Raw genomic sequence first — 23,689 nt, 5'->3', positions numbered from 1 at the left:
GTTTGTCCCCGGCCCTGGATGGGTTGTGCGGGTGGCGGCCACTCGATGTGTCCCTTTCACGTCGATGTTTCTCTCTCTCTCTCTTCCTCTCTCTCCCTCCCACTCTGTCTGAACAGAAAATGGAAAAATGTCCTCGGGTGAGGATAAAACAAAACAAAACAAAACAAAAATAAAAAATAAAAAAAAATAAAAAACAAGGTAGACCTTCTTGTATTGGCGTGCAATGATGTCTATCGGGCACTGTTCAGCGAACAAAGCAAATTACAGATTAATGGTATGCATAATATATTCCAATATTTTACAAAAAAATAATATAAAATAAACATCATCAACTGTATATTTATGCTTATATGTGTAGAAAATATTAGCTGAATTACTGAAAATTTGTAAGGCTTGGGTGAGGGGAGTCTTAGTTTTGTTTTTTTATTTATTTTCTTCACAAAAGTGCTACATAAACACTAAACCTTTAATTTTTTACTTCATACAGTCCTATGAAGCTGAATAAGATTATTTTTGTGACCGCAAAATTTATTTAAAATAATATCATCTCTTTTGAAATAAAATTAATGGAAATTTTACTATACATGCAAGGTTTTTTAAAAAATGAATTAGCATTCATTTATTTCTCACAAAATACCCATTTATTGTTATTATTCTCATTTTACAAATGAGAAATTAGTGGTCAGGATTTGAGCCTTGAACTCTGTTTCTGAAGCTTGTGATGTCTCCAATAAAGAAGAAACAATTCTACACACACACACACACACACACACACACACACACACATTATATATATAACGTGTGTATATATGTGCACACGTCTGTGTGTGCATGTGTGTGTGTGTGTGTGTATTTTAGAAGGGCCAAAAATATAATTTTGTTTACACTCATTTTAGACTCAGATATTAAAGACTAAGAAGAAATGTATCCTAAAACATGAAAAAAAAAAATCAATGGCAGAGTCAGAAATAGAGCTTATGCATCTTTATATTATTTATTTTTCTTCTTTTTTTTTTAATGACAGTAACAAAAATTCCCAAGCATTAAAATATCTTCACAGCTTACGGTTTCTTTCTTTTTTTTTTTTTTTTTTTGTACTTGACTACTGATTTTGCCTTACATATTTAGAGATCAAAACATTACGTTTGTATTTATTCAACTGTTTTTATTTAAATTTAAACCTCAATCTCTACTACTTGATAAACTCTACTTCTAGGCAGAAGACAATCTTTGGGGTCTGAGATATTTTCTGATATCTGTTTTAGAAGAAGTTTTGTTTATAGTACTGATTTCAAATTTGGTTGTACTTACTGTTACCTATGGAGATAAATATTCTATGCTAGGAAAAGAGAACTCAAAACTAGTTTATTTACCTATTAGGTCTTCTTCTGAAGTCTATATTTTTATTTTACTTTACTATCTCTTGATGGTATGTTTGGTGCATTTGGAAATACTTTTCTGGCTCTTTCTTACATATATGCTAGTTAAATAAAAATTTTAAAAAATACCCCTATTTAGCCCTAATTCTAGACAGCACACTGGGTCATCACCTCTGCTACAATCCACAGCATTTCCTCTCTTTTACTCTCCTGTGGATTCCTCCTTTGACACATCTGTGGAATTTGCCTGTCCTGGACCTTTTGCTCTGGCCACATCTCTCATTCAAGTCTTCACCCTTACTTGCCTCAAGAATCGCACTAGTCTGTAGGTTTATCTACTTGCCTTCATCCCTTCCTCTTCCATTACACCCTCATATTACCACCAAATTTATTTTTTAAGAACACAGGCCATAATATTTCAAGCCACAGCTTTAAAACCATTGGCTGTTTGTCATACATTCGTTAACACAGTACAGTTGCAACTCGCCCAGCCAGTGTGGCTCAGGGGATTGAGCATCATCCCATGGACTGAGAGATCCTGGTTCAATTTCTGGTCAGATCACATGCTCCGGTTGCGGGCTCCATCCCCAGTAGGGGGCGTGCAGGAGGCAGCTGATCTATGTCTCTCTCACATCAATGTTTCTATTTCTCTCTTCCTCTAAAAAATCAATAAACATATTTTAAAAAAAAGTTGCAAATCATTAATGTGACCTTCCTTGCCAGTGATGATCAGGTCTGAGCTTTAACTTCTATCTCTACTCTCAAACACTTTCCATGCCCTAGCCATTCCCAGCTTACTTGGAATTTCTCAATATATCTGATGTCTCATGACTTATGATCATTTTTTTCCCCGTCTGTTCTCCCTCCTCCTCAATTTCCATTTGATCATAACGACTGTCTTCAAATCGCAAATCAAGTATCATGGCCCTCTATAGTCCTCTGGTGTACTCCAGGCAGAGCTAAAAGTGATTGATCAGTGGTGAAGGATAAGGGCAAAGGAAAGTATACGGAGACTACACACTGGACCATAATGGCTTGCCTAATAGAAAGAGTCAGTGATAGTATTGGAGCTCTTTTATTATATACATTTTATAATTTTACTGTTGACACAAGATTTAACTTACCTCATAAATTTAATTGACATTGGTTTTACAGTTCAAAACTGAAGAAAATACTATTAATATTATTTTTCGTTAACCAATTTTGTCTAACATTGGAAAACAATTTTTCTCCACTGAACATTCCTTCACTACCAAATAATATGAATTATGCTTACACAGTCATTCATATATATATATATATATATATATATATATATATATATATATCTGCATTCTGTACAAGATTTAAACAATTCCAGAACCTAGGATGTAATCTGGAGACAACATCTGCAAAATTAACAATTTTTTGAACAATTTCTTTACTCCTATCTACTTAATGAAAAAAGAGGGGGAAAATTTGCAACTATGAGCAGAATACTACCGAAGAAAGAAGCAAATCAGTACTTGGAGTGAGAGGAGAAACACCTAGTATTTTTTTTATAATAGATTTTTATCAAGCTGGCTAGATTTTGTTTCCAACTTTTAACAGGCCACAAATAACCATCTTTCAATAAGAATGCTATTTGCACTGTGTCCAAATTTCCTCTGTAGACTTGCAAATATACAATCTCACTTGAGCATCGGATTTCTATACATTTTATCTGTATTGCATACCTAGTACCAATTCATGATTCAAAGGCAGAGTTGCATCGTTCCAACGCACTCCACAGTTGAATATTTTTTGCCTTATCTTGGGGCTGGCTAAGAAGTCTACACCATCTGCACATTTGTGAGAGGCTTATTTTCTGCAATTTAAACCAGTTCTGGCCATTTGCTCTGTGCAATCCACACCAGTACAATGTAGTAGTTAAACCTCAGTTCAGTCAAAGCAATAGGGATTTGATTTCTCCTTTCCTATTTAATTAATTTACCCAGTGGAGCAGTGAGTAGTCTCTTTAAAACTCAATTTCCTCATCTGTCAAATGGGGTGATAAAAACTGTGCAATTTGGGATTATTTCTAGGGTTGTGGTGAGGATAGTATTAGATTTGACATGTAAATACTTTGTACAGCCACTGGCACACAGCTGACAATAAATGTTTACTGATAATGATAATAAAATTCTAACTATAAATGAGACATACAGGAAAATATTATTTAGATTTCATTGATTTCTAATGTGGAAAAAAAAAAAAGATCACAGAAACTGAATGGAAATGGACATTTGTTTTTGCTGGTTTTTAGTTTCCAGGATAAAACATGGCTAATAAAATTAATGGCAATAAACTAATTACTGAAGGAATTTTTATGTGCTCCCAGGAGTAAATTGGTTGCATCAACTTAAGAAATCTCTAGCTACACACTAATGATTTATATGCTAATTACAAATAATTTCCAAACTATTATATGGGCAGGACTGAAAGAGGTTTTAACTTTCCATAACTATTTCCTTACCTTGTAGGAATTATTACATATATATAAACATTAAAATAAGCACATATATGATATGCATACAATTATTTGCATTAAAAAAATAAAAGTAACCCCTCCTCATACTGGTCTAAATTTGTGAGGGTTAGCTACACAAAAATTAAGTTTTCTAATGTATATCTTCAGTTCTTCATTTTCAGTGCAGTTATAACTTAATTTATTACTCATAAAAGGAGGTTTAATGAAATAACCGACCTATGCCAAGAGTATTTGAATGTCTTCTGCTTTTCACTTGCAGCAATTAATACAAAGCATAAACGTTTTAAACCTTGACTCCTATGAGACACAATTTAATAACCCAATTTGTCTTGCAAATCTCTTAGAGAAATAAGGAAAACAATTTACCTTTGTCAAAATTTGACAGTACTGATTCATTATGCACAACAGATGAAATCAGAACCCATTGAGTGTGAAGTATTATTTTGATGTGCAAAGTCTGTCTTTGAAGAAAAGTTTGTTCATGGCTACAAATGAGTCATCAATGGTCCTATTATAGTGTGTCACATATGCAACTAAAGCTTCATTAGCATGGCCAGAACTCCAGACATTTTGTTTCCTGTGCTTTTTGGACATTATTAAAATTTTTAAAAATTCAGCTTTTATTACTGTGTTCTCCATTTAAGAATACTTGACATGCATGAATGCAATTAACTACCAGTGTCATGAAGAGAACAGCCAAGAAGAAGGAACTTGAGTTAAGCAGGACTCTAAATTATCAACGAGCCTTTCAAGTTGAAGCCGTATCTGAGGGAAACTAAAACATCATCACACTGCAGTGAAGGATGAAAGTCAGCTTAAGCATTTGGAGAGTGAACTCATCTAATTGAACATTCCCTGTGGTGATAAATTTTTCCTTTGGTGCTCAAGTTCTCTTGTACCAAGACCAAGTAGGTCACCAATGCCATTTAAACCCAATCATCTTTCATTCTTCTTCTTTAAATGTACATTTACAACTAAGGCAATTATTTTAATGAATTCAAATCTTCAAAAATATATTTAAATTCAATATGAAAAATAAATTCGAGGATGGATCCAGGTTAACTATTCAAATCAACATTTTGGCCCAGTCAGTGTGGCTCAGTGGTTGAGCCTTGACCCATGCACCAAGATGTCACCAGTTTGACTCCAGGTCAGGGCACATGCCCAGGTTGGGGGCTCAGTCCCCAATGGGAGGCATGCAGGAGGTGGCCAATCAACGTTCTCTCTCATCGATGTTTCTGTCTCTCTCTCCCTCTCCCTTCCTCTCTCTCTAACAAATCAATAAAATAAATAAATAAAATCAGCATTTTGTAAGGCAACAGAAATGCCACCTGGAAGTGGCAAAGGAGGTGAAGGGGGACAGAAATACACTACAAACCTTGGGTAATGTGCCTATGAGGAATAAATGGAATTTACTGAATTTGGATAATTATTTCTCAAGCTATCCTAGCATTCCCTGATTAAAAGACCTGGGGTATAGACAGCCTCAGATTCACATTGCAGGGCCCGAAGCTTGAGGCAGTAGAAGAGAGATGACAATTAACATCTGTGGAACTTGTAGACAAAGCCAGGCACTGGGCTAAGTGCTTTACATGCATCATCTCCTCGGATCCTGATAATGGTCCTATGGGTTACATTTTACCTCCCAAATTTGTTGTAAATGTTGAAAATAGTCTTAAAGATGTTGTAAAACTTTTATAAGTTCTGATGGTTCAGTCTGTCTTACTCAAGAATGTTAGATCACTAAGCCACTCAAGCTGCCTTTGTCTTTGCATACTTAAAACACAGTCCTCGTTCTTTATGTTTGTTCACTGATTACTTATGTACAATAGCCTCCCCTTATCCATGGGAGAAATGTCCCAAGACCCTCAGTGGGTGCCTGACACAGCAATAGTACCTAACTCTCTATGCACTGTTTTTTCCCTATACATACATACCTTGATAAAGTTTAATATAAATAAGGTGTGGTAAGAATGAACAACAATAACGAATAATAGAATAGAATAATCATAACAATATACTGTAATAAAAGTTATGTGATGGTTTGGGGGCCACTATTAAGTAAAATAAGGGTTACTTGAACACAAAGACGGTGATACCATAAAGGTTGAACTGATAACCCGACAGCGACCATGTGACTAACGGGCAGGTGGCTGATACAGTGTGGATGCTCTGAACAAAGGTAGGGTTCACGTCGGGGAAGGACGGAGTGGGCCATAGTGAGATTTCATCACACTACTAAGAGTGGGGCACAACTGAAAACCTACACAGTGTTTATTTCGGGACTGTTTCATTTATTCGAGAACCATCATTTACTTCAGGTAACTGAAACTGAAAAGCAAAACTGTGAATAAGAGGGGACTACTGAATTCATCTCATTCAAAAATATTCAGATGTTTTAAAAAAATAACTATAATAAAATGAGATTTGTCTGAAAAGTAGAGAAATGAAAGGAAATGAGGATATAAAAATAAGTGAGGGTAGAAAGAGAAATGTCTGCTGTCAAATTCCACAGAGTTGTTTAACGTCGGCCTTGATTCTGTATCCTAATTGCTCAGGAAGAAAAATTCTTTAAAGCAGTGAATTCTGAGAAAAAAATTTTTCATATTTCTTCTAAGGGTGCCAGTGAGTACACACTATACATATTAACATTTTTCCTACAAAAAATAACAACTTGTGTACATTTTTCCTATTGTGTTTTTTTTTTTTTCCATTTTCTTTTTACTCAGATAGAGTGGGAAGGAGAGAGAGGAAGAGAGAGAAACATCGATGTGAAAGGGACACATCGAGTGGCCGCCACCCACACGACCCAACCAGGGCCGGGGACAAACTGCAGCCAAGGTACATGCCCTTAGCAGGAACCGAACCCGGGTCTCTGTGGACTGCAGGTTGACGCTCTAACTGCTGAGCCAAACCGGCCAGGGCTCCTATTGGTTTCTATGCAACTGCACCTGGTACTATATGGTATCGATGGAACTTTTAACTTTTTGTAACTATTGTTAAAGATTTATCATGACCAGATCCAGATTAATCATTAAAGCATCAGACATGTTTTAGTTGGATTGAAGCATTGATGTCCCTCATCTTATGTATTGGATCTTTCCCTTATAATTAATCATTTTTGTTGGTTCCAAGAGTTGCTTCCGTTTCATCATCTGGAGTTGAAGATGACAGTGCTGATGTCATTAGAATTGAATTCAGGATTAACTTAAACATTAAATTGTACACTGCCTGGTTACTGTTAATTCCTTATAGTTCCTTATACAGTGATGATCGTATTTATAACATATAGATATCCAGTTGTTCCTAAATAATTTGGCAAGCATAGGTTTATCTTTGAAAATCCAAGATGAACCTTTTCTTTCCTCCATGATGTAAAATCAGGGAGATAGAAAATTGAAATCTTCAGAAGTGGTTGAATTAGTACAATTCTTATTAAGTATTCTTATAACAGTGTTCTTGTGCTCTTAGAAAAAGATTCTTATTCTTTCCAGATAATGTATCATTTGGGGAATTTGTAGAGAAACATCTGATCTGTTTTAAAATTCAAAAATGGCTGTATTTAACATGAAAAAAAACTTTCAAAATTATATATATATAATATCTGTAGTCAGGTAGTTGTAGCCTAGATTTTAGATTTTTAAATATTTTTTTGAATATCCATTCTCCCTACAGTAAACCCGAACTCTGCAGACTGATTACTTGTAGAAAATAGTTTATTTATTCTAATTAAAGTATTACTTTTCACTTCAACAGCAACCCACTGCAACTATAATGGAATACATGTGCTGTTCCATATATTATCAACCCGGGTAGTTATGCTAGCTTGGTTATAAGGGTCACAGACTCAAGTAACTACAAATAATTAAAAGGTAATTTTTGTAAGCATACTTAGTATAATAAAGAAACAAGACTAAAATGTTTTCCATATTGTACTAGAACCTAAGGAAAGCAGAACTCAGTCTAACAGGTGGAGCAATGACCAGTAAAGTCAGGTCTCAAGGAACCAGGGACAAGAAGCTCCTCAGAGTTGAAGGCAGCCTGGGTAGTGCAGTAAGTGACTGCAGATGGGATGCTCACTCAAGTTCACCTATAGCGTAACTCAGCTATTCTCAGCATTTATGTTTTACCTTTTAAGCATCCTTTCTCTTCTTTCACTGACAACCCCCTTTTTTTCCCTTCAACCCCATTTCTCTTCTGGCTCTATTTATACATCATTTTGATTTATTATTAATTCTAAATCATCTACTACAGCTGTTTGTAAACTTTCAATGTCTATTCTTGTCAACTGTTTTATTCCCTGGACTTCTTGGTCTAGTTCCAGAGAGCAACTCTAGTTTTTCTCACTAGGTTACTCGACAAGGGACTGTGAGTGGAGGAATTTAATCCCAGAATGACTGTGAATGTAGCAGGCACAATTATTACCCAGTTTAAGGCCCATGTTTAATTTTGTATATATCTCTTTCCCAGTTAACTGTGTGGGGCCACAACTTTGCATAGTGCCTACCATATATAGAATATTCAATACATATTTGTTACATTTAAGTACTAATGTTGATAAAAAATGATAAAAGTATATAGAGCAGGGAAACAAAGATGGAAGCAATCTTTAAGATAAAAGAAAGAATTAAATATTTTTCCTGTACTTCTTCTAGTGCAGGATAACAAGTAAGCATCCTTAATTGATGAAAGGAAGTCCTTTACAGAAAACATCTAACTAATAAATGTTGAAGGATAACATTACAAAACCACATTTCTTCAGTCCCTAATGGAATAACTGATTCTGAAATGATTATAACTAAATAAAAGCACTATAAGAGAAGTCAATAGAAAACTTGGAAATGGAGGGATCAAGCTGTCTGTGCAGATCAATCTTAGCACCACTACAGCAAAGCAAAGCAAAGAAAACTCAAGAATATAGATAAAAATATGACAAAATCTTGAATTTGAGTGATGGATAGATGGCTTCAATGTATAGTTGCCATAATTTTTAGCATGATGAACACCTTTGCAAAAATATTTTAAATATAAAAATAATTTATGGAAACCACAGTCCAAGCCAATAACTCAATAGCTTTAATACTTCGAACACCATTAGTTCCAAAACAGAAATAACAAGATGTAAATCCCTGATAAAAGTAGCTTACACCCAGTGTCTCCTCAGTGCGGCAAATGAAATATACTATTTTTTAAGATGTCTAGTTCAAAAATAATGTTCTGACTGATCCCCCAGCCTTGAGAAAACAAATGCATCATATAGTATTTTTGCAAGTAAAATAGAATATTTTGGAAAATTGGTCCGTTTTCTACTCAACATATTGGATCCTCTAATATACTGAGCCTTAACTATTTATATATCTTTGGAGGAAACTAAAAGAAATTACCGACAATAAAATACATGCAAATACCCAGGATCATAGAATGGATGAAACATATTTCTGCTTATATTTTGGTCAGCATTAGAAAAACAAAGTAATGAGTCACAATAATTTAAATAAACAGAGTAAAACTTTCTGAATATTTTAAATAACAAGATTTCTTACTTTCTATCATATATATTGAGCATTATATATTTGGTTGATGTCAGTATCTAATACAATTTCCTACTGCATATCATTCATGGAAGTTACACAGATAGCCAAATCTCCATATGTCAGCATATAAGTCACTATGTACTTCCTTTTTTAACTATGTGCTTTCAAACTGATACTTCCTCTTGAATTTATAATCTCAGTTAATGGTGCCTTCATAACCACAGCATCTTCATTGTCTCTACCTTTTCCCTTAACACTCTATTCAATACTCTTAGCAAAAAAACAAACAAAAAAACAAAACAAAACAAAAAACTCTATTGATCGCGTTAATATTTCTCAAATGTGATCCTTCTTCTCCATCATTTTACATAAAGTCCTCAAATCTCCTCACTGGACTACTGTTGCAGCCTTTTTAAAAGTTCTCTCTCTCTCTCTCTCTCTCTCTCTCTCTCTCTCTCTCTCTATATATATATATATATATATATATATAAATAAAGAATAGAAAATAAACCAATTCACTTTAAAAACAAAAACAACAGAGTTTTAATGTAACCAAAATGTTTCATTTTCAGATGACTACTAAATATCTAGCCAGTTGGACAGAAAAAATAGGAGAGAATATACAAAATATCAATATTAAAAATGAGAGGGGGAAATTAATTCATATTTTAAAGATATTAAACGAATAACAGGAAATGTCATGAACCATCTGATAGCAAATTTGACTACTTAGATCAAATGCAAAAATTTCTTGAAAGACACAAACTATAAAAACTCCATTAAGAACAAGTAGGTTTGGGGAAAACTAAAACCCCTGAACTTCCCTTCACCCATGGATACTGACTGTACAAGTATACATGGAGCAATTCCTTCTGAGAGAAATTCAGACACCAGCTGAGTGACTCCTATGTACTGAGTGAACAAGAAAATTCCCACATCGAAATGAGGAGATAAGGCTGAGACACAGTCTTGCTGTTAATCCCACCTCCCTGCACAGTGCTGTACAGCGGGGAGGGAATCCCCAACTGCCAGCTTCTCCCTGAGTAGTGAAGGGTCTAGACTGCACACCTAGAACCCCAACTTGGTTCTCTTAAACTACTAGTTCTGGAAGCCAACAAGTCTTGTGTGCATTAGACTCATAGGCCCAGTGTTTCCCTGGAAGGGGTTGGACTGCATACTTTAAAAGCTGGTGCCTGTCTTTCTCTGTTTGGCTTGTTTTGCTTAGGATGATACTTCCAGGTCCCTCCATGTTGTCTCAAAGGATAAAAGATCTTTCTTTCTTACAGCTGCAGAGTACTCCATTGTGTATATGTACCACAGCTTTTTTATCCATTTGTCTACTGATGGACAAGGGGGAGAGATAAACTACAGAACTTATAATGCATATATTCATGAACAATGGACATGGACAACAAAGCTGAGGACAGAGTGGGGAGGGAGGGGAAGGGGGAATCAGTGGGAGAAAAAGGAGAAACATCTGTAACAAAAATAAATAAATTAATGGAAAAAAAAAAAAGCGCTGGTGCCTGGGGGCCTGGCTTCTCTTTACCATGCACAGGGGATGGCTGAGATAACTCCCTAGAGCCCAGGAAAGCCAAAGGCACTTCTCCTGTGTTCTCCCTTTAGCTTGTTCCAACAATAAAATTAAATTGTCAGTATCTCCTAAAAGGAGCTTGTCCACACCTTTAAAAAATGTTTTTTTATGAAATTTATTGTGGTGACACATTGGTCAATACGATCATATAGGTTTCAAGTGTACATTTCCATATTACAAATCTGTGTTCTGCATTGTGTTCCTTGTCCACCACCCAAAGTCAGATCATATTCAGCCACCATATATTAGGCCTCCTTCTCCCCCCATCCCTCTACCCCCTTTCCTCTAGAAAACACCACACTGCTGTGTATCTCACATTATGAGTGAAATCATATGGTTCTTAGTTTCTTTTTGCTTGATTATTTCACTACTACCAGAGGGACAGATCCTCAAAAGACCTCAAGCTAATATCTTGTAGTCACAAGTGCCACAGGACTATAGCAAACAAAGAAGCAGCTTTGCAATAGGTACAGGAGTATCCCCTTTCCCATCCCCCAACCCAGTGACTATATTCCTAGGCTCAGTGTAGACAAAACAAGCAAAAATGCCCATCTTCCAGTTTCTCTCTGGAAGGGGCTTCATTGCATACTTTCTCAGTTGTTGCCTGAGGGTCTGGCTTCTAATTAGCTTGCATCTAGGTGCTTACATCTAGGTGCTAGATATACTCTTCCCCTTTGGGACACTGACAGGTCCTGGCACCCCCTCAACTGTGGGAGCCACTAAGAACAAAGACAGAAGCTTGAACTATCATACATGTTTAAGAGACAACAGGAGCTCAGACTGCAGTGATTGATAAGACCACTCTGTCAAGTCTAGGCTGTTTTATCTAAGGTTCAGAAACCAACACAGAGAGTCAAGGAAAGTGAAGAAGAGAGTATGTCCTAAACAAAAGAACAAGATAATTTACCAGAAACTGATCTTAATGAAATGGAGATAAGTGATTTACCTGACAGAGAGATTAAAATAGAGATTAAAATAGGGCATAAAAATGCTCATGGATGTCAGGAAATCAATGCTGAACACAGTGAGAATTTCAAAAAAGAGAATATATAAAAGACAAGGGGAGACTTAAAAGCAGCAAGAGAAAAGCAACTTGTTACATACAAGGAAATACCCATAAACCTATCACTGGATTTTCAGCAGAAACTTTGCAGGTAAGAAGGTAGAGAGACGATATATTAAAAATGCTGAGAGAAAAGAAAAAAATAATAAATAAATAAACACCTGCCAAACAAGAATACTCTACTTAGCAAAACTGTCTTTAATAATTGAAGGAGAGAGAAAGAGTTTTCCAGAGGAAAGCCAAAGACATTTATCACCACTAGATCAATGTGAATCAACAGAGCAATGGAACAGAGTATGGAAATAGACTCTTACACATATACTTAAATTGACTTTTTCAAGAAAGTTGCCTAAGTAATTAAAAGGGGAAAGAATAACTTTCTTGACAAGCAGAGTTGAAAATATTAGCTAAATATATATATATATATATATATATATATATATATATATATAAATCCCAAAGAATCTTAAATTTTATACCATAGCATATATATGAAAACAAAACAAAACAAAAACCTTGAATCATAGACTTCAATGTAAGACATCTAGAAGAAACCTGGGGTGTTACCATTTACATTGGGTGTTGCAAATATTTCTTAAATTGGACACAAAACCCCCAAATTATAAAGAAAAACAAGAAATAATTACATTGGATTACTCCATCAAAAAGAAAATGCTCTTCAAAAGATAGAAGTAAGAAAATGGAAAATAAAGTCCCAAACTAAGAGGAAAAAAAAAAAGTCAAATTAATATTTGACAACAGACCTTTATTTAGAATATATATAATTTATCCATTGACTTATCCACTATATATGCTGGGTTATATACTATTGTACAAAATACAACAAATCCCTCCCTTTATTTTTACATTCTAAAATTATTATAAATTGGTATCAAATTGGTATAAGCAAAAGCTTATAATGATTTTTCAGTCATGATGAATACTTCATTCAATAAATCATTTATATCAATAACCCTAGAGCATTCTGAAAGAGATAAAATAAGTCCTGTACATTTAAATCATTCATCCACATCCCATTACTTCCCAAATAAACCAAAGCTTGTTTTAACCCGACATGTCCTTCACATACAGGCCTGTGCTTTCATCCTTCTGTGCACACAGAATACATGAGGGATGCCTGACTACCGAAACAACTTCAGATTTCGACTCCATAGATTTGGAATGGGATTCAGAAACTGCCAACTCAACTTGTAACCCATGTAATTCTGACTCCAATGGTCTGGATTTCCTACTTTGTAAAATGCTGTGAGAGTCAAGCTAACCAGTGGGATAATTAGGGAAACCTACATGTAATGACACATTGTGTAAATAAAGAAACAAGTGTAAATGAAAATCTCACAAATGCAACATTGACCACCAAGACCTCACCTCACTTTTCAGAGTTCACTTAAAATGTTGATTCAGTTAAATGAGAAACAAAATGAAATGATCCTTAATAAGGAAAACATTAGAACATCCTCAAAATCTGAGCAAATACAAACATAAAACATAGATTCTAAAAAAGAGGAAAGGTGGTTTTTAGGACTAGGTTTCACAGAAAAAAAGTGACTCGAAACTATGAACTTAAAAACAATAAGCAGCCCTGGCCATTGTGGCTCTGTGGTTACAGAGTTGGCCCCCACACCCAAGGGTCACTTGTTTGACTCCCAGTAAAGGGCATGTATCTGGGTTGCAGGTCCCATCCCTGGCCCCAGTTGGGGCATGTGTAGGAAGCAACACATTGATGTGTCTCTCTCTTAACAACGTTTCTCTTTCTCTCTCTTCCCCTCCTTTCTCTTGAAAAAAATCAATGGAAAAACATTCTTGGGTGAGGATTAACAAAATACAAAAGAAAACAATAATAAAAAGCAAAACACAGACATTTCTCTTTTTTCTATGTGCCATTGCTCATTTTTACTCAGCAGACATAATTCAAAATTTATTTTTGCCATAATTAATGTATTTTTTAATGCAGTTGTAAAAAGTCCACTAAAATATTAAATGTCTTTCATAGTATATGAGTGAAGATAAATCTAGAAAACTTCAAATGATTTTATAATGTATCTTTTTTTAGTCACATCCAGATTTCTGATATTATGTAAATGTAAACAATTTCTTTCATTAAACATAAAATCCTTTCAAATAACTTAATTAGCATTTCTTGGTAGATATTTGTATTCATTCAATAGTTATTTATCAAATGGCCTATCTGAGCCCAAGGGTACAGTTTTGAAAGAAGTTATTGATCTTTCTATCTTTAGGAAATCTACCCTGTCATTAAGAGAGTTCCAAAGGATGAATGAGAAAACATATATATTTGATAAAGTTACTCAGAATGAGCTGAGGGTCTGTCATATAATAACAGAGAAAATCAAGTCCTGGGTCACCAGAGAAAAATAAAAGAGCAAAGTCTCTATAGATGGTCATCAGAAGATACTCTGGCCATCAGGCAGAAAGGTGAATATAAGGGGAAAAGGGAGAAGAAAGTGAAAAGTAAAACCTAATGATGCTATCATGATCACATACCCAAGACAGAATCACTTTCTCAACAAAAAGTAGGAATTGGGAGTGGGTGAAAAATGGATGCATAAGAAGCTGGAAAGGATGAAAACTTGGATACTTAAATTTACTTTTTCTGTAATTGGAATTTCAGTTGGATTCAACATAAGCAAAATGCCCCTAACTGTCTTGACCAGTAGGGTTATAGGGAATAAAAAATAATAAAACCAGTTCTCCATAAGTCTGGATCTCCTTCCTATTCTACTCCATGGTTTATATATTTTTGCTATTCCTGCTGTCCACAGCATTTCAGACACTACCAATGTCAAGATACCCTCTTCATTAACCAGACGACAAGTGCATGGTTGGCAAGAGTCAGCTGTTATTTTGCTCAAATAACCCTCAGTAATGGGCAAGAAACAAACCCTAAATGTGCAATATTAAAGCTGGAGTGGATCTTGGAAATTAGCTAGTAATATGTCCTTATTTTACATATGAGAAAACTGAGACCCAGGGAAATTAGATAATTTGCCCAAGGTCTCATAACTAGTGGCATTTTGATGAGTTGAAGATTTTAGACTATTCTAGAGTTTGTTCTTCTGGAACAGCCATGCATTTTTATTTCTCTGCCTGGTCTACTTGCTCATAATCTGTAAATTCTATGCATGGAGGCATAGGCTTAGATTGTTATTTAAGAAAATAAAATTGCTCTATTAAATAATGCATTAAATTAGTTAAATCCAGGATATAACTGATAAATATGAGTATAAGCTGAGTTCCAAATATAGTTTTTAAATTTTACTTGAATAAAAGCCATTCATTTGTAAAACAGTGTACTTACTGATTCAGGATAGGTGTGTAGGCAGTTTTATCCTCATCAATAATAGTGACCATCAGTGTAATAAGTTGGGGCCAAAAATCCAAATTCTTGGTGGTTGGTCCCTGCTCTTCCCGAGGAATGTCCTGTTTCTTACTCTGCTCACAACGTCACGTAACATGCAAAAGAAAAGGTTAAATGGTATGACTTTAGTTAGAAGTCACTGTCAGGAGGATCAGAGAAAAATGCTATGAAAAAATTCTTAGATCATGTGATCCTGAGCTATTATATTCAGTTTTCCTTTTTTCATTGAATAGGATCCCGTAGAATAATGTCACAGCAGTATTTCTAAGTGCTTTGGTTCTTAAGTGAATATTTCTCTTTCTCTGACTATAATGTTAGGAATTATTATTATAGAAATTATCACTTTTATGGGGCTTCCTCCAAGAAGAAAGGTTGAATTCCTTGTATACAAAGTGTGTGTGTTTGTGTGTGTGTGTATGTGTGCACGCACACAGATATGTGTGGAAAATGTATCCAAATTTATCCTGCTGAAATATTTTGTTCAAAGTCATGTTGATAGCAAGTAGGCAGAATTCAAGTCTACCTGGTTACAAAGTTAGTACTATTAAATTCTTTAATACATACATGTTACATGAATGGCCCATACTCTCGTATTCCTCCTACAAATGGATCTAGGTAACTATAACTTTGGAAGTGTATGTGTGTGTGTGTGTGTGTGTGTGTGTGTGTGCACGCCATATTTGAATCTCAATTTCCCATACTCAATGAATTCTCCAACTCACCTCTAGAAAGAGAACATTACCTGGAATGGTCTAAATTTACATTAAGATTAATGGAGTATAGTAACAATCTTGAAAGTTTCATATATGAACTTCAAACTCAACACATATAATTCACTCAAATATACTGATAAATTATCCTGGTTATTTTGTTTGGCGGATATTCTTCTTAGAGTACTTCTTTTATGTGTACTTTATAAAATTGGTCAAAAAAAGATAAAGGCAAGACGGCTTCCCTGACTATTTTTTGCTAAATTATTTATAAGTTTATAGATCCAGAATATCTGGAAACTTCAATGTGTGGCTCAGAAAATGCATGGGCTCTGATATAAAAGGTAGATTTGATTATATTTGGCCCAACCGATTGCCATATTTTTCTACTATGTCTTATCTGAAAATCAGGTACCCTCTGCTGAATGGTTGCATGTATATATTCCAAGGCCATCCAAGACATGTAACCATATTTGGATGAGTCATCCCCCAATTATTATTCTCACTTAAGTTAAAGCATAGCCCTATGTTGAATCCACTTACTATTAGAGACCTCCACACATAGACTGTAATATACCTTTAGGGACACATATTTCCCAGGGTGTTTTTAAGTGCTGTTGATTTACCTTCATTCTCAAAATGCAACAGATAATAAAAGTTGGAAAGCAAAATTAAAAGAGTTAAAAAATTAGTGGCTGGCACAAATTACTTCAAATTGCCAGAGTGAACTATAAGCACTCTTCAAAGGATCTTAAGAACCTTGTACATCTGGTCCCTGAGAACCACTTGAAAGTCCTTGGCAGGCTTCCTTTTTCAATTTCTGAGGTACATCAAGGCACATCAGTATATTTTTAAAGAAAATAAAGGCAGTAATGCAGGCTTACAAATATTCAACATTGCTTACTTATAAGTTGCTTTTGCATTAAAATTCATCTTTCTTTTGTGAACGGGACTTTATTATTGTCACACTAATGTAATTATTTATTCATTACATTAAGTTCAATTGATTTTCTTCTCTATGATGTATTTAGAAATCAGAGAGCCTGATGAGTTGTAAAGGTTGTAAATAAAATTAGTTCTGATGGCCATGATAGACTTTATTAGAATACTATCGTTAATCATCATAGTGTGCATGTAGTCAAACTATATATCTAACTTACTTCAAGTAATGTAATTAAATGAGAGGAAATGACTATAGATGATACCTATAACTTCATAGTCACTTATCACCACTCTGCAAAGAGTGATATGGCAAGGAGGATAGACTCAAGCACATAGTTGAATTGTGTTGATTCCAAAGTCACCGAGCTGTCACAAAGTATACTTCTATTGCTCTTTTTTATGACATTAGAAGATTATAGATAACACCACTTTTTGCATTATATTCTGTATGTTGCATTAGAATAACCAAATGGAATGCTTAATCATTAAGTTTTTGCATACTACAGAGCAATATCATAAATTAGTGCATTTAAAAAATATTTTTCATTGATTTTAGAGACAGAGGAAGGGAGAGAGAGAGAGAGAGAGAGAGAGAGAAACATCAATGTGAGAGCAAAACATCCATTGGCTGTCTCCTGCATGCCTCCCACCAGGGGTCGAGCCTGCAACCTAGCATGTGCCCCGACCAGGAATTTAATGGCAACTTTTCGGTGCACAGGATGATGCCAAACCAACTGAGCCCCACTGGCCAGAGCTACTAGTGCATTTTAACTGACTGTATGCTTAAAATGATGCGGTACATCCCTGGCTGCTGTGGTTCAGTTGGTTGAGCATCATCCCATGCACTGAAGGGTGGCAGGTTTGATTCTGGTCAGGGCACATACCCAAGTTGTGGGAATAATCCTCAGTTGGGGTGTGTAAGGGAGGCAACTGAAAAATGTTGCTATTTCACATCACTGCTTCTCTCTCTCTCTCCCTCTCTCTCTCTCTCTCTCCCCCCTCTTACTTCCTCTCTCTCTAGTCCTAAAAATAAAAAATAAAATAATGGGGTACAATGATGTATATTAGAATATATACTTGATTTATTAAGATTTATATTTTTTCTATGTAAGATTTTATTAATCTCCTTGAAGTCTACTAGGGCATTTGACCTTAGGGTTGGAAAAATTAGGATAATGGTTGTAGAAATCTTAAAAAGTTGATACGTATATTAATATTTACTGAAACTTTTGAAAATTAATACTTATAAAATATGTTTTATAATATATTTACATAATATATAAATGTAATATATAATTATAAACTCAATAACAGCAAACAAAATACAACAAATTTATAAAACTGATTTAGTATATCAATTTTAATTATGGTCATCATTATTTTTGTGACTAAAATATATTTTGTTAATAGACTATTGAGGAAAGAAACTTGAAAGTTTGTGACAGGATAATGAGAGGAATTTTTGAAAGTGCCAAGTTGCTAGGGTCAGCTGAAAAAGCATCTTATAACTATTTACTACAAAAAAAGCTTGTACAATCTGTTATAATATACACTATACCTTCATAATTTAAAAAATATAAAGATATTCCATCAAGAAATGATCAACATATAGAGAGAACTATTATGTGCAAAAAATAAAAGTGTTAAAATATTAGAAGATACCTTCATGGTAGTAAGATTTATGCAACATTTCTAAGATTGCTGTATTTCTGTGACATTCTATGTATTTGTTCAATGAGCATATACAATTTTTTAAATCCTCATCCTAGGATATTTTTCATTGATTTGAGAGAAAGAGGAAGAGAAGGAGGGAGAGAAAGAGAGAGACTGAGAGAGAGATACATCATTTGAGAGAGAAATGTGGATAGGTTGCCTCCAATACTTACCTGACCAGGGAGAGATCAAACCTGAAGCCTAGGTATGTGCCCTGACTGGGAATTGAATGAGCAACCAATCGGTGTATGGGACAGCCCTCCAACCAACTGAGCTACCTGGCCAGGGCAACCATATGTAAATTTGAAACTCTCCTCTAAAGAGCTTCAGGCAAAGTTTGGGGGAAGATATTTGATACAGAAATGCAGAGATGGATGTTTAAATACAAAATCATGACATACATACTTGGAGTATTACTAATAATATGCAGCTACAAGCATTTGATAAGTTAAAGTTAAATGGGTTTTTTCCAGATTTCTTTGAGTAATATGTAAATATGCATTGCAATTCTCTAATATGGTTCTTCTCACACTTTAGTGTGTATCAGTATCGCTGGGAAGGTTTGCTAAAATACAGATTTCCAGGCTCTGCCCCCCAGGTTCCTGATGCAGCAGGTCTCGGGTAGTCTCAGAATATGCATGTATAATGAAGTCCCAAATTATTCTTTTGCTGCTGATTCAGGGACTAGACTGAGAACCACCACTCTGAGAGCTAACACTAGAACATTAGCTTCTCAAACGTATTTGAACTTGGTAAACCCTCCACTTCCCTCCTATTTTCCACACTGCATCTTGCAAAATTTGCCACAGAATAAATGTGCTTCTGAAAATACTTTGGGGAGAAAAAGCTCTGGAGATAGATGCTGTTAAGTCCTGAAGTAATTTGTGTGCCATGTTAAGGAATTTCCATTTAAACCACCCATGATGAGGACCATAAAATTATTTTAAACATGGGGGTATTTAATTACATTTGTTCTTGTTTTTTAATAACTTAGCAGTAAGTTTAATGAAGTTAAGTTTATATATTAGTTAAGTAAAATTGATATAACTCATTGTCTATCTGTAACAAAAATAAATTAATTAAAATTGCAAAAAAAATAAAAATAGTTAAAAAGCATTCTGGACTATTGATATAGACAGAAGAATTCCACTATATAAATAATAGCTGAAATTATGCAGTAAATAAGATTACTCAAAGAGAAAGAAGATAATTGACAGCCAGAGGCAAGATCTTGGGGGAGAATTCTAAAAAAGAGAAAGAATAAAATTCTATTAAAGACAGTCATCGAGGGGGAACGAAGCCCCTGTTGAAATGGAAGAGAAAAGGATCTAGTGTATATGTGGGAGGATTAGCCTCAAACATAAATAAAAAACATGGTGTCTTTGAAGTCAGGTGAAAAAGAGTCTTGCAGATAAATCTTGTTGATGGTGAGCAAGAAATGCTAGGAATTTTCATCCAGAGAACAGAGGAGAAGTAGGTAGTAACGGTTTGAAATAGCTCTTTCAAAGAGTAGGAGAGAGCCCTGCGCTGAACCCATGGACTTGCAGGTAGCCCTGCTGAGAGTCCATCCGCGACTGGTGACACTGCTCAGGATCACAACCAGTTCTCTCTGGCACTACATTTAGATGTCAAGGAAACTGTCGGTTTGCTACTGGGGTTCGATGAGAGTAGGAAAGGAGAAGGAGATCTGTGTTTGGCAAGAATGGTAGAAGTGCTAGAACAAATATTTGGTTTGGTCCAGAGGAAGAAAGAAGAGAAAAGAAAGGGAAGGTGGAGGAATGGATTTCCAGGGGGTAGGAAGTGAGAAAGGTAGAAAGACAGCAGGTGGAGTTGAGGCACTTAGACGATGGGCGTGGGAGGCAGGAATAAAGACCAGTAGGTGAAGGGCTCCAGAGCTGAAGTCTAGAAGAGCCAAAGAAAATTATTCCTTAGGTAAGGTAATGAAGCTGTGGTTATCTCTGAAAATAACTTACAGAATATATGTGTGTATAAGTGGGTGACTGCTACAGTGTACACAGGGTGCTAATTTTGGTTCAAGGCAGGTAAGCAGTGATTAAGGTTTTGGCAACAAGGTTTAGAGATGCTAGAAATCTAGAAAATCAGAACAGTGTGGCTATAAATATACACCAAATAAAATAAAATATAGGTGAGCCTGAATATTTAAAAAGAAATAAGCTTAAAATATAACAAAAAAGGCTGGCAAGATGAATTAATGTTAAACTGTTAACTAGATACCTCTCATATATGTTTGGAACTTCCTGTGACACTGAGTTGGCTGTATACCTCCTCCTATTTCTAAAATAAGGAAATCTTAGCCTGGAAGTCTACTGGTTAGGGAAATGGAAACTTTATTAATAGTGTTGGAAGCAGATCAAAGATTCAGGTGCTCAGCAAATCTGAGACCCTTGTGAAGAGTGATGTGGACAGTTTATTAGCTAGGAGAAGGAAGCATATTTCTCCTGCCCTGCTCCCAGACAGGACTGGACAATTTCTCCAGGTACCCCTCCTCTGGCCCAGGGTAAATAGTTGGAACTTTCTTGATGTCAGTGCAGTGTCCCTTCTTGCTTCTCTCTCGCAGATACTGCTGCCTTCCCTTAACAGTCTAATAATACTTCCACAACCCCCAAAAACAGCAACAGAAGCATTGTTTCAACTCCTTTCTTATTCAGTCTTCACAACAGAACCATAAGCATTGAAAATGGAATATACAAACAAACAATAGCCAGGCCATGTGTGACAGAAATCTGACCCACAATCTCTGTAGCAACCAGCCGGGGAAGCCAAACCGCAGCCTCTGCAGCAGGTGGCCGGGAATGGTTAGGAATTGATACCATCACCAGTTTCTTTATATTTTGCCTTCGCTTCCAACTTGATATCATCCAGAGAAAGCCAACTATGATCCCCCAAACCAACCACACAGAATGGCCTTCTCACTAGCTGACTCCCAGCTTCCCCGTGCAAACACGTTCCACTCACATCAAAACCTAACCCTTCTCCCCTCTTCCCTGCCTGCCTCCGAGTCTCTGCCAAAGTACAGCGATGTTGGCTGCCATCTTACAGCAGGATCTGGATGAGTAGCCTCTCTTTGTTCTCCTTTGGATGGTCTTCATTCATTTCCAACATCAAAGCCAAATATTAAAACCCTCATTGCAGAGATAAAGAAACAGGATTACCTTAATTTGCAGGATTCTTTTAAACTTAAAACAACCATGTACACCACACTTAAAAACCTTGTGGGTTAATTTTTCTTTATATCCTCGACTCTAAGACTTGGTTATATAGTTTATAGACGCATGAGAACTGTTACCTCCCACTAATGATATAGAGCTGATTTTATTCTGAGCTCTATCTTGATGGGAAGAAAAGCTTTCAGAGAACAAAGTTATTGATGCTTGTATGCAATCCCTACACACCTCCTAGGTTCCGGACACTGTCACAGTTTCTGCATGCATTTGCGGTTTGAGAGTTGGGTGCCTCCCCTGGCCCAGTTTTAGAGATTTCTTAATTGACATTGTTTTATCATCAAATCCTGTTGTCCCAAATGTTTCTACTAAAGTTATTAATTAATAGTTACTGTTCATATCACCCAAGTCCCTTCATCTGCTTGTCCCAGCTAGGGTTGCTTCGATTCCATTCAATTTTAGGCAGTATGAATAGTCAGATATGAACATAATAGGAAGATCCAGAGAACGCAGCTCTGAGCTCGTCACAGACTCCCTACTCTGCTTGCCCCAAAACCATCAGAATGCCATAGTGTCTACAATGACTTTACTAAAATTGCTTATCTTAGTCATTTTGGAAGGCTAAATTCTCGTTTGACTGAGTATACTTAAGAAAAATGACATGACTCTTTGATCAAGGTGTGAAGATGTAGACAGGAAGTAAAAAAAAAAGCAGATGTGAAAAGATTTCACAGAGACGAACAGAGATGATGGGGACTGGATAAAAAAAGGTGAAGAAAGAAGTCAAACAACATTTATACATAGTCCATGGACACAAACAATGAGTGTGACAGCTAGGGGAGGGGGGGCTGGGTGGAGGTGGAAAACAGGGGGAGATTGGGGGACATCTATAATACTAGCAACAATAAACAAAATTATTTTTTAAAAAAGTATTTTACAGAAGCTCCACATAGAAGAGGAAGAAAATGACAGAAGTGCTGTTAAGACATGTTAACTTTATGTGAGTCCTTTGCTCACCCTACCAGAGAACTCTCCAGCTCAGACAGAGGGCGTTGTGAGGCAGGATAGAAGGAAGTTAGGGGAAACTTTCAACAGGTGGAACAAAGCAGGAAGAGTGGACATCTCAGGCCAATAATCTGCTAGGTTCACTCACCACCACCCCACCTCTATGTATGATCAAAGGGAAACAGTTTGTGGCAGGAAACTCCTGTGGTGGTCACAGAAGTCAACCACAAGGACTGGCTAAAACCAGAGCAATCTGAGATGGAGAAAAAATTGGCCAGAGACCAACTTCAAAGCTCATTATACCATCATTATAATAACAACTGACAGCACAAGTAGAAGCTCCTCCCCCCACGGGTGACTGCCAGGACACTTCCAGAACAGACTACCTTAGGAAAAAGACACCCCTCCCAAACAGAAGGCACAGACTGAATTAAGTGCCACAAAGTTCAAAACAGCCTACCCTTAGGAACACACAGAATCCCAAGAACTGACTCACTCAAGGCACAACCCACTTGAGTTCACCCGTCTCCACTCAGACCTCTGCTTTGGCTTCTATCACAGAGGCATGTCCTAGCCTCTTTGTCTCTACCTGAGTAAAACATGCTCTTGCTCTCACTCGGACTCTCACACAGACTTGCTCTAGAATTCTTTCCTGTGG

At 35.9% G+C, this 23,689-nt stretch overlaps 1 protein-coding gene across 2 annotated transcripts in view; it reads right to left on the bottom strand.

The window, feature by feature from the left end:
• Positions 1-23,689, bottom strand: part of UNC13C (unc-13 homolog C) — a 561,286-nt gene that overhangs the window by 176,000 nt on the left and 361,597 nt on the right. For both annotated transcript variants that reach the window (XM_036264009.1, XM_036264019.1), the window contains one exon: positions 15,420-15,553. In XM_036264009.1, coding sequence (XP_036119902.1) covers positions 15,420-15,553 — 134 coding nt within the window. The remainder of the gene's footprint in view (positions 1-15,419; positions 15,554-23,689) is intronic.

This window comes from Molossus molossus, unplaced genomic scaffold (assembly GCF_014108415.1).
Source record: "Molossus molossus isolate mMolMol1 unplaced genomic scaffold, mMolMol1.p scaffold_m16_p_1, whole genome shotgun sequence".
NCBI classification, from domain to species: Eukaryota; Metazoa; Chordata; class Mammalia; order Chiroptera; family Molossidae; genus Molossus; species Molossus molossus.
The sequence above is the reverse complement of the archived record's forward strand: the minus strand, read 5'-3'. Positions and strand labels throughout refer to the sequence as shown.